This window comes from Chanos chanos, chromosome 9 (assembly GCF_902362185.1).
Source record: "Chanos chanos chromosome 9, fChaCha1.1, whole genome shotgun sequence".
Classification (NCBI taxonomy): Eukaryota; Metazoa; Chordata; class Actinopteri; order Gonorynchiformes; family Chanidae; genus Chanos; species Chanos chanos.
The window spans coordinates 43,440,767-43,453,619 of record NC_044503.1 but is presented as its reverse complement, the minus strand read 5'-3'; the positions used below and the strand labels follow the sequence as shown (position 1 = coordinate 43,453,619).

The 12,853-nt window shown below is 41.7% G+C and overlaps 1 protein-coding gene across 1 annotated transcript in view; it reads left to right on the top strand.

Annotated features, from left to right (window-relative positions):
• LOC115821844 (carcinoembryonic antigen-related cell adhesion molecule 5-like) overlaps positions 1-5,854 on the top strand; it is a 52,704-nt gene extending 46,850 nt beyond the window's left edge. Inside the window, exon 8 of the mRNA XM_030785631.1 lies at positions 5,800-5,854. Within this exon, the coding sequence (XP_030641491.1) occupies positions 5,800-5,854 (55 nt within the window). The remainder of the gene's footprint in view (positions 1-5,799) is intronic.
• The last annotated feature ends 6,999 nt before the right edge of the window (positions 5,855-12,853 follow it).

Here is a 12,853-nt window from a genome sequence, read left to right as displayed (position 1 = left end):
CATTCACTGACTGTAGTGAGAATTCATACAGTAAATCTGACTACAGTGAGTATTCATACAGTAAATCTGACTACAGTGAGTATTCATACAGTAAATCTGACCACTACAGTGAGTATTCATACAGTAAATCTGACATCTGACTGCAGTGAGTATTCATACAGTAAATCTGACTACAGTGAGTATTCATACAGTAAATCTGACCACTACCGTGAGTATTCATACAGTAAATCGGATCACTGACTACAATGAGTATTCATACAGTAAATCTGACTACAGTGAGTATTCATACAGTAAATCTGATCACTGACCACGGTGAGTATTCATACAGTAAATCTGACCACTACAGTGAGTATTCATACAGTAAATCTGATCACTGACTACAGTGAGTATTCATACAGTAAATCTGACTACAGTGAGTATTCATACAGTAAATCTGATCACTAACTACAATGAGTATTCATACAGTAAATCTGATCACTACAGTGAGTATTCATACAGTAAAGCTGACCACTGACTTCAGTGAGTATTCATACAGTAAATCTGATCACTGACTACAGTGAGTATTCATACAGTAAATCTGACTACAGTGAGTATTCATACGGTAAATCTCACCACTGACTTCAGTGAGTATTCACACAGTAAATCTGACCACTGACTTCAGTGAGTATTCATACAGTAAATCTGATCACTAACTACAATGAGTATTCATACAGTAAATCTGACTACAGTGAGTATTCATACGGTAAACCTGACCACTGACTTCAGTGAGTATTCATACAGTAAATCTGACCACTGACTGCAATGAGTATTCATACAGTAAATCTGACTTCAGTGAGTATTCATACGGTAAAGCTGACCACTGACTTCAGTGAGTATTCATACAGTAAATCTGATCACTGAATACAGTGAGTATTCATACAGTAAATCTGACTGCAGTGAGTATTCATACGGTAAATCTGACCACTGACTTCAGTGAGTATTCATACAGTAAATCTGACCACTATAGTGAGTATTCATACAGTAAATCTGACCACTGACTGCAATGAGTATTCATACAGTAAATCTGACCACTACAGTGAGTATTCATACAGTAAATCTGACCTCTGACTGCAGTGAGTATTCATACAGTAAATCTGACCACTACAGTGGGTATTCATACAGTAAATCTGACTACAGTGAGTATTCATACAGTAAATCTGATCACTACAGTGAGTATTCATACAGTAAATCTGACTAGAGTGAGTATTCATACAGTAAATCTGATCACTGACCACGGTGAGTATTCATACAGTAAATCTGACCACTATAGTGAGTATTCATACAGTAAATCTGACCACTGACTGCAATGAGTATTCATACAGTAAATCTGACTACAGTGAGTATTCATACAGTAAATCTGACCACTGACCACGGTGAGTATTCATACAGTAAATCTGACCACTACAGTGAGTATTCATACAGTAAATCTGATCACTGACTACAGTGAGTATTCATACAGTAAATCTGACTTCAGTGAGTATTCATACGGTAAAGCTGACCACTGACTTCAGTGAGTATTCATACAGTAAATCTGATCACTGAATACAGTGAGTATTCATACAGTAAATCTGACTGCAGTGAGTATTCATACGGTAAATCTGACCACTGACTTCAGTGAGTATTCATACAGTAAATCTGATCACTGACTGCAGTGAGTATTCATACAGTAAATCTGACCACTGACTACAGTGAGTATTCATACAGTAAATCTGATCACTGACTGCGTGAGTATTCATACAGTAAATCTGATCACTACAGTGAGTATTCATACAGTAAACCTGACCTGTGACTACAGTAAGTATTCATACAGTAAATCTGATCACTGACTACAGTGAGTATTCATACAGTAAATCTGATCACTGACTGCAGTGAGTATTCATACAGTAAATCTGACCACTGACTACAGTGAGTATTCATACAGTAAATCTGATCACTGACTGCAGTGAGTATTCATACAGTAAATCTGATCACTACAGTGAGTATTAAACTTTACAGAAAGAGGTTTGTGACGTTGCATATGGTAATTTGAGGTTTGATTTGAAAAGTGTAGTTAATGACAGTTTCCTTTGTCTCTTCAGGACTGTGTTATTTAGACGATGGGCTGCTTCCGCCTGGACCTGTGTATGGAGCAGTGGGAGAAAAAGTTGTGTTCAACACCATCATCACTCCATTATCAACTCCACTCCTGGTGGTGGTCTGGAATTTTAATACTGCTTACAGCATCATCGTTTCAGACACCACTGGTAACAATACAGCACCTGCCTACAGAGACAGAGTCAGTGTGAACATTTACACTGGAGCTCTGGAACTCAGAGATTTAACTCTGGATGATTCTGGATATTACAGGCTAATTATAGTAAATCAAATGGCAGTAACTCTACGACACGATACTACACTCAGGGTGTTTGGTGAGTCAAATGGTTATTTTTGAGTTAAATACAAAATAGTATTCTTGTTATGCATACAATTTTATAAATGTGTTTATTCAAACTATCAAATCATTTCTGACATGTTTGGCCTAAACTGGATATTAACTGAAAATGTTTGGTTGACTGATTGTACATCATAAAATTTCAGCAGATTTTAATGAGTGTAATTTGAAAAGAAGTCTCTCTGAGAATACAGTTTCATTATGGTTGAATTGTTTAGTGTGGACTGGTTTAGTGCTTAAGTCTTAACTGGTTAACTGGAGCAATCTTAAATCAGACTGAATCCCTGTCACTCACCTAGGCATTAGACACTTGACTGGTCACAGTCAACACTTTGAGAAAACGTCTGTCACAGTTATAGGGGCCACAACAATGTCCACACAGATAACAGTTCACATATAGGAGCGCAACAGCATTGAGTTGTGAGTCGCTACTTAAAAGATTCCCTGTTGTGATTCCCAGGAGCGGTCAAATGGAAATTTATGTAGTTAGGATTAGCTGAAACAGATGTTGGTTTTTGTTTTGGTAATGACAGTATGCCATAATAACGGAACACTCTTTTCAGGTCATCAGTACTGTGTATCCCACCAAACTAAAGATATACCAGACATTACCGGGCATGTTCATTTGATGAAAGCAAGGAGAAGTTCATTTAGTCAAATGGATGAGATCTAAGCCTGACCTCTCTGACCCCTGTAACTGTAGACACAGTGTGGACGTTCACTGTTTTTAAATTACACTCAATAGTTTTATAAAGACAACACCAGCAGCCTCACTTTCAGATCAAATGGTTTATGATCTGAAACATGACTGTGAAATTCTTCTCATTTCTCTCTCCTACAGAGAAAATATCTGCAGTTTCCCTCACTGGTCCAGCACAACCCCTAATAGAAGATCAAAATTCTGTTGTTTTAACCTGTGAGGGAACTGGCTCCATCATCACCACAGAATGGATGAAGGATGGTCAACCTCTGTCTCCTAGCGACAAGTTCATCTTCTCTGCTGATCTGAGATCAGTGTCCATCAGTCCAGTGAGGAGATCAGACAGTGGAGAATACCAGTGTAGACTCAGTAACCCTGTCAGCTCTGACACTGCAACCTACACAATGACTGTCAACTGTGAGTGTCACACACATTCACTTTACTGATGAGAATTCACCAACACAGAGACAATAGAAATGAATAGATTAATAGAGATAATAGAAAATAAATAGAATAACAGAGACAGTAGAGATATTATCAGATTTACTCCATCCCATTATGCCTCTGTCTTTCAGATGGACCAGAGAACGTTTCCATCAGTGGACAGAATGAGGTGGAGGTGGGGTCAAAGGTGACTCTGTAAATTTACTGTCACGTGATCAGTGACATGTAAATCTGACTATACACTACAACACTGATGTGATATTTGTGACGTGTGAGTGTGTGAGTGAGTGTGTGTGTGTGTATGTGTGTGTGTGTGATATTAAAGACTTTTGTTCCTAATTAAACTGTGCAGGTAGAGGCCAAGTTTAGATGTTGTGTAAATAACACCACTGAAGAGGTGAATCAGATTTCTTCTCTGTTCATGTCTGTTAAAATAAAAGGTGACAGACAGATTCCGAATTCCTTAAACAAACCCCACTGTGGGACTCAGGACACAGAGAAAACGGTGGAACCAGACCAGCGATGCTGGGTTTGTGTCTGTGTTAGTGGATGTAAGGTGCAGGGCCTGCAGATTAACGTGTGTTAATAGCGACGTTACTGAACATCAGTGCATCTCTAACAGTGACTGATGCTACTGTGGGAACTGTGTGTCTGTGTGTCAGTGTGTCTGTGTGTCAGTGTGTCAGTGTGTCAGTGTGTCTGTGTGTCTGTGTGTCAGTGTGTCAGTGTGTCTGTGTGTCTGTGTGTCTGTGTGTCAGTGTGTCTGTGTGTCAGTGTGTCTGTGTGTCTGTGTGTCAGTGTGTCTGTGTGTCTGTGTGTCAGTGTGTCAGTGTGTCTGTGTGTCTGTGTGTCAGTGTGTCAGTGTGTCTGTGTGTCAGTGTGTGTGAGCTGAGACCAAATGAGAAATAAAAACTTTAAATCCTTACAGATATCATAATCCCATGTCTGTACTGTCTGTTTCCTCAGACACAGAGACAGTGAAGTGAGGAGAGAGATCAGGAGATGTCTGTGAGAGAGACACAGATGAGACTGGTTGGTTCATCTCATTATCCTGGGAGTGGAGAGGACCCTGTCACCTGAACACAGAGAGAAAGTGACGCTTATGACCAGAAACACAGTGATCAAACATGATATTGTTTAATTAGTCCAAACAATTAGAGAGTTTCTCTATCCTTGAAAAAGTAGACATGCATTATATACATTACTTAACATGGAACAAATTATTCTTGCTTTGCTTCTATGCTATAAGAGATGTTTCAGAAGTCCCTGACAGACTCCAGTCACTCAGGTAGAGGGGTTAACCGACCCAGAGAATATTCACTCAGCTCAGGAGACATTTATTAAACTGGCTTCATTGTGCTAATGCTCTAAAAGAAAAACATGACACACGAATAATGTTCAGCTTGATGTAACTAACTCAGATCTGTAATGAGTATTGTGGTGTGATAGTGTGTCTCCATGGAAAACACGACACTGAAAATGAACCAGGCCTTTGAACTGGAACTAAAACAGGAGACTTTAAAATGAGGAACATTCATGTGAAGTGTAACAGGAAACCGTGTTTTTCTCTGTTCTTCAGTCTGATGTTAAACTTTACTGTTTTATCCAGATTCACGTATCTGTAACTGATCAAACATCAACGACAGTGTTATGTTCCAGTTTTCAACACATCATAGTTTGTACAACTTTAATAATAGTAACATTAAAAATGTGAATAAAGTTTACTTTAATTTCAGATATAAGGGAGAACATTATGTGGCCTCATTTGTAATTTGGAGTTTCAGTGTTTTAACCAAATTAAGTCACTGACTGAAATCAACGCACAGGGTGAGTCATAAAAACTCTGACCCAGTTCTGGCTCTGTTTGGTTTTATGACCCAGTATCAGGCACAGGTCAAAGTCAAAGGGGAATAAAACATTAATATTTACACATGATTTCATAAACAATACCTTCCTACTCTCTAAACTGTTATACTGCATTACTCTGAGGCAGAATACAGATTAGTGTTAGATCACTGTGTGTAAAGTTATGGTCATTAAAGCTTTAGTTAAGTCAGTTTACACACGTCAATTCTCATTTTTCTGTGTTATGATGGGATTACTGACTGATCAAATATTAATAATGAAGACTGCGTCATTTCACACTGAATCAGCATCTCTTAGACCAGCGTTTCTCAATCTCCAGTCCGCGGACGGGCGGAGAGGAGGGGCGAGGAAACCGCCAGGCCCCGCCCCCTTGACTGAACTTCTTGTTTTGAAAATAGTAACAAAGGCAACTGCCGGTCCGCAGAGCCCTGTCGCTGCACCAGTTAAATTATGCTCGATGTCTCTGTCACTCGCCAGGTGAAAACAGTAACATTTTATTCAAGACTCCAGAATGATATGCGAGATAACAAAGTCACTTTTCATGTGTCAGGCTTGTGTTAGTTTTTCTTTTTCCCAAACTAACCTTGAAAATCTTTGCAGACAATCACAAGCAAAGCGTGTTATCGTTTTAGATGTAGACGATGCAGATGTAAACATAGAGGTAGGCTTTATTGTCATTTCAATACAGCTAGTACACAGAGATGAAACAACCATATACAGCTAGCACACAGAGATGAAACAACCATATACAGCTAGCACACAGAGATGAAACAATGTTCCTCCAGGACAATGGTGGTACATAGAACAACACAGAGTCACATGAGACTACACAGAAATAACTAAGAATACACAGGCCTACACAACTGCAAACATGTACAAACAGCGCAACAGCGCAGCGAAAATTCTAAGACAGACAGTGCCAAAGACAGTGCAAAATTATTAAGTCAGATGGTGCTAAGTTTACAAGACATCTGCTGTGATGTAAAACATAAACTGCTTTAAAAAAATGTAAACACAACTGCTGTTGGCTTTGCGGATGCAGCGTGTTGTGTAAATGTTTGCGGATGCAGCGTGTTGTGTAAATGTCTGCGGATGCAGCGTGTGGTGTAAATGTCTGCGGATGCAGCGTGTTGTGTAAATGTTTGCGGATGCAGCGTGTGGTGTAAATGTCTGCGGATGCAGCGTGTTGTGTAAATGTCTGCGGATGCAGCGTGTTGTGTAAATGTCTGTGGATGCAGCGTGTGGTGTAAATGTCTGCGGATGCAGCGTGTTGTGTAAATGTCTGCGGATGCAGCGTGTTGTGTAAATGTCTGCGGATGCAGCGTGTTGTGTAAATGTCTGCGGATGCAGCGTGTGGTGTAAATGTTTGCGGATGCAGCGTGTGGTGTAAATGTCTGCGGATGCAGCGTGTGGTGTAAATGCCTGCGGATGCAGCGTGTGGTGTAAATGTCTGCGGATGCAGCGTGTTGTGTAAATGTCTGCGGATGCAGCGTGTTGTGTAAATGTCTGAGGATGCAGCGTGTTGTGTAAATGTCTGCGGATGCAGCGTGTTGTGTAAATGTCTGCGGATGCAGCGTGTTGTGTAAATGTCTGCGGATGCAGCGTGTGGTGTAAATGTTTGCGGATGCAGCGTGTTGTGTAAATGTTTGCGGATGCAGTGTGTGGTGTAAATGTCTGCGGATGCAGCGTGTGGTGTAAATGTTTGCGGATGCAGCGTGTGGTGTAAATGTCTGCGGATGCAGCGTGTTGTGTAAATGTCTGCGGATGCAGCGTGTTGTGTAAATGTTTGCGGATGCAGCGTGTTGTGTTAATGTCTGCGGATGCAGCGTGTTGTGTAAATGTCTGCGGATGCAGCGTGTTGTGTAAATGTTTGCGGATGCAGCGTGTTGTGTAAATGTCTGCGGATGCAGCGTGTGGTGTAAATGTTTGCGGATGCAGCGTGTGGTGTAAATGTCTGCGGATGCAGCGTGTGGTGTAAATGTCTGCGGATGCAGCGTGTTGTGTAAATGTCTGCGGATGCAGCGTGTTGTGTAAATGTCTGCGGATGCAGCGTGTGGTGTAAATGTCTGCGGATGCAGCGTGTTGTGTAAATGTTTGCGGATGCAGCGTGTGGTGTAAATGTCTGCGGATGCAGCGTGTTGTGTAAATGTCTGCGGATGCAGCGTGTTGTGTAAATGTTTGCGGATGCAGCGTGTTGTGTTAATGTCTGCGGATGCAGCGTGTTGTGTAAATGTCTGCGGATGCAGCGTGTTGTGTAAATGTTTGCGGATGCAGCGTGTTGTGTAAATGTCTGCGGATGCAGCGTGTGGTGTAAATGTTTGCGGATGCAGCGTGTGGTGTAAATGTCTGCGGATGCAGCGTGTGGTGTAAATGTCTGCGGATGCAGCGTGTGGTGTAAATGTTTGCGGATGCAGCGTGTTGTGTAAATGTCTGCGGATGCAGCGTGTTGTGTAAATGTCTGCGGATGCAGCGTGTGGTGTAAATGTCTGCGGATGCAGCGTGTTGTGTAAATGTTTGCGGATGCAGCGTGTTGTGTAAATGTCTGCGGATGCAGCGTGTTGTGTAAATGTTTGCGGATGCAGCGTGTGGTGTAAATGTCTGCGGATGCAGCGTGTGGTGTAAATGTTTGCGGATGCAGCGTGTGGTGTAAATGTTTGCGGATGCAGCGTGTTGTGTAAATGTCTGCGGATGCAGCGTGTTGTGTAAATGTCTGCGGATGCAGCGTGTTGTGTAAATGTCTGCGGATGCAGCGTGTGGTGTAAATGTCTGCGGATGCAGCGTGTTGTGTAAATGTTTGCGGATGCAGCGTGTGGTGTAAATGTCTGCGGATGCAGCGTGTGGTGTAAATGTCTGTGATGGAGGGAAGAGAGACTCTGATGATCTTCTCAGCTGTTCTCGCTGCAGTGCCCTGCAGTCAGAGACGGTGCAGTTTCCGAACCATGCAGTGATGCAGCAGTTCAGGATGCTCTCAGTGCTCCCTCTGTAGAATGTGGTGAGGATGGGGGGGGGGGGTGATCTTTTCTCAGCCTTTGCAGAACGTAGAGATGCTGTTGGGCTTTCTTGGCTATGAACCTGGTGTTGAGGTTTCCCGTCAGGTGAACACAAAGGAATGTGGTGCCCTTGATGATCTCCATGAATGAGCTGTCGATGTTCAGAGGCGAGTGGTCACTCCGTGCTCTCCTGATGCCAACAATCATTTCTTTTGTTTTGTCCACATTCAGAGACAGGTTGTTGGCTTTGCACCAGCACATTGTTCTTGCTGATGAGACCCACTACGGTCATGTCATCGGCAAACCTGATGATGTGGATCGAGCTGCACGGTTGTGAGTCAGCAGAGTGAATAGCAGTGGACTGAGCACACATCCCTGGGGGGTCCAGGATCCAGTTGTAGAGGGAGGTGTTCATGCCCAGCAGGTTCAGCTTTCCAGTCAGGTGCTGAGGGATGATTGTGTTGAATGCTGAACTGAAGTCCATGAACAGCATTCGAACATATGTGTCCTTTTTGTCCATGTGGGTGAGGGACATATGGAGGATGGTGGTCGATGGTGTCATCTGTTGAGCAGTTGGGGTGATACGTGAAGCACAAAACCCGTTGCCAATGGCAGCAGTCATTAATTTTTTTCAGTGGTCGCTTTCAAGAAATATCGGCCCTCCGAAATTTGGGATGGCCCATTCAATTAAATAGAACTTTCTGCAGCATTCTGAACAACCACATAGTAAAGATAGATCAAATTCTTCATGTTTCAACCATTTCCATGATATTGAGTGATAAAATCAAATTTGTCTGGAACAAATGTGAAATTAAACATTCTACCTGAAGATCTCACTCAAAGAAGAAAAAATCTCTAGTAAATCGTTTATGCAATCAGAGAAAAGTCTGTGTAAAACCACTCATGTCTTCATCAGTAGAGCTCCTCAGACCCCAGTCTGACAGTCCTATCTGCAGAACAGTGCTGGAATGTTAGACAGTGATGTTATGACCCTGAGTCATAAATGTGTATTATTTTGTGTGCTGTTATTTTTCTCCCCCTGCCTGTGTGTGGTGCTGTTTCCTCCCCTGCCTGTCTGTGTTTTCCCTGTATGTCTCTTTAATGTCTTACTCCACAGGTGGTGATCAAGGATTGGCTCACGGTTGACGGCGCCAGTTTTAAAAAGACGCGCCACCCAGATGCCGGTCGCCTCTCGTTTTGTCCCGGCCACTTTGTCCGTGTCCGTTCGTTGAGATTTGATAATTCGTTGTGATTTGTTTCAGAAAGATTCGTTGTATGTGTTTTCGAGAAAGATTCGTTGTATCGTTTGTAAAACTTTATATGTGTGTTTGTGATTTTCGTTGTTGTAATATAATTGTAAATAATTTTCGTGTTAACTGTTCGGGTATTGGTAGGGGGTGTGAAGCCATTTTTGTTCGCTCTCCTTTTCTCCTGTTTTTTCGTAGGGAGTTAGGGAAGAGTTCTGTATTTTATTTTATTTTCTTTTTGGAAAGTAGGTTATTTAGTTTGGGAAACATAGATTGTTTTGTTTGTTGTTTTGGCCGCGCTCACCCCCGAAGCTTTTTACTACCACTCTGTAAATAAATCACTTTTTGGATTGTAATTCATGGGCATGGGTCATCACTGGGTACAGGTAAAGGGGGGGTCACTTTTGTTATGCTCGGTAAACCTAGGCTGGGCATAACAGTGAGTTTAAAGAACCTGTGGATAAAGAGAGACAGAACTGTCTCTACATGACTAACACAGAATCATTAAAGCTGCTTCGAGTTTAAATTTACATTTCTGTTGTCATAAGACATGAAATGATCAAAGGCAGACTCCTATAATAAAAACACAGATTGTGTATCAACCTCTGTAGAGGGTCTTTATTTTCATTACAGATGCGTGTGTCGCCCAAACTCAGGAATAAGGACCTGAGATTACTGGACTGAATATGATGGTGGTGGTTTAGATGATCACGTAAGAAAGAGCATCTCTAAGAGTAAATGCAAACCTCTCAAAACTGTGAAGTCTAAACAAACAAACAAGCCAACATGCCATGGCAGGAGAAACCAAAGAATAAACATCTGTACAGGAAAGACTATGAAAATCAAAGGACAAACGAAAGTCACAAGGAGCTCAATAGCTGACTTGTCGTCTAGGAAACCAGTTCAAACCTGAGCACAGCCAGCACGGTGAGCCAACAAGGCAAAGATGAAAACAACAAGACAATCAGGGTGTGTCTTCTGAAAGGATCAAGACATCTACTGCAGCCCTCTAGTGGACACTCTGAGAATTGCCAGGAGCTGTGGCAATGTGATAAAGATGTGGGGCTCTGTTTTAATGATCTGAAGCGCATGGTCTTGGTTCTTTTTCTCAGTCAAATAAGGTGTTCCGTTTACTTACCAGGCTATAGATGAAGAATCTAATAACCAGACATCTGAAGCGCATTATCAACACTCCAAATGTCCTCTGTGTTTTCTCACGTTAAGAGACAGAAAACATGTTTTGACAACCCAAGCACTGTTTGAAGGATATTCATGAGGTGACAGTTATCTGTTACAGCCTGAATAAGCATAATTCACAGCGGCATGGGTTTTAAATCAAACTTAAAGACATTTTTTCTCTTGCTTTTAGTTCAGTCTGAGTTTGCCCAAAGGTTTTTGTCAAGTCCACTCTAAATCTGTTCTTGGTTTTACTTCAGTTTCTTTTAATGTCCTATTTCACTACTTTGATCTTGATTATTCATTTTATTTACTTTAGCTTTTCTTAATTTCTTATTTAAATACTTTGATTTTGATTATTATCAGTTTATTTGTTTTATGTATTTTTCATTTTAGTCTTGCCTGACTCTGATTTTACCTTTTACCTGTTTATGTATTTATCATCTTCATCTTGCCTTTTATGTATTATTCTTTTCACGCACCTGTTTTATCTCCGTTTTTATCTTGGTTATTTAGGTTTTAGTCTGTATCTGGTATTTTATTCTGTTCTTGTGCTTTTATTTTCTGTGTTGTCTCTTTAGTCCTGCCTTTACACACACTTACACATTTACTCTGTTATCGCATGTATGTTTAGATATCTTGATTCCCACAATAATATTTCTCTACTATATTTCACTGTAATTTTTTTTGTATGGGGTGCGCGGAGCAGTGGGTAGCACTGTCGGCTCACAGCAAGAAGATCTTGATTCCCGGCCGGGCGGCCAGGGTCCTTCCCGTGTGGAGTTTGCATGTGTCTGCGTGGGTTTCCTCCCACAGTCCAAAGACATGCAGGTTAGGTGAATTGGAGACACTAAATTGCCCCTAGGTGTGAGTGTGTTTGTCTGTGTGTCTGCCCTGCGATGGACTGGCGACCTGTCCAGGGTGTTTCCCCGCCTTTCGCCCAATGAATGCTGGGATAGCAACCCCTGCGACCCTGATTGGGATAAGCGGCTTAGAGAGTGAGTGAGTGAGGGTATTTGTATGTGTTGCTGTAACGAACAGGGTGTACTTGCATTGTGAACTCACCTATGTACACGCGCATTACTATATTTATACTTTAAAATAACAATGAAACAACTGCACCATAATTTGAACCAGGTTTTTGTTGGTCTAAGCCAGGGGTGGGCAAATCCGGTCCTGGAGGGCCATGGCCCTGCTGTTTTTCTGGTCGACCAACTAAATACAACCCGTGACTGGCTGAAGAGTGTGCACACCTGTTTTCAAGGTGAAAATCAACAGGTAACTAAGAGGTGAAAACAAAAACCAGCAGGACACTGGCCCCTCAGGACCGGATTTGCCCATCCCTGGTCTAAGCGAAATCGCTTTCAGTTGCAGTCAAAATAGTGGTGCGCCAACAAATGTGCCTGACGACTCCTCATCACGACGACTCATCCACCCAGACGGGCACAAGTGCATCTGCTATTTAAACAACATGCTGGTCTGAAACTAGCATGACACTTGCACCTTGGCTTTGCTCAGTGTTGTTCAGGGTGTAACATTAGGGCCCATAGTCTTATGTACCTTGTTGACACACAAAAGAAGCTTGTTGAGACATTTCCACTAAAAAATGGCATACACAAGGGAAATTTTGCTTAAGTTTTTAATGTTCTGTGTTTCATATCAGTGACAGTAAATAGGTTTGACAGTTATTTTTATATATATGTATATAGCCCATCAGTAATTAACCACACAAAATAAAACAGATGTATTAAAATACTGATGTGTGTTTTTAATGAGGTCTCTCCATTATTCTCTGTTACTGTATTAAACTTCACCACAGTACAAAGGTCTGATGTGAGAGAATGAGGAAGTGAATGACTGTTATTGAGAGAGTTTTACCCTGTGGTTTAACACTGAGTCTGTGAGAGTTGATGAGTTTGGTCAAAACCTCACAGAGAGCAGACAGAGGAGAACAGACCAA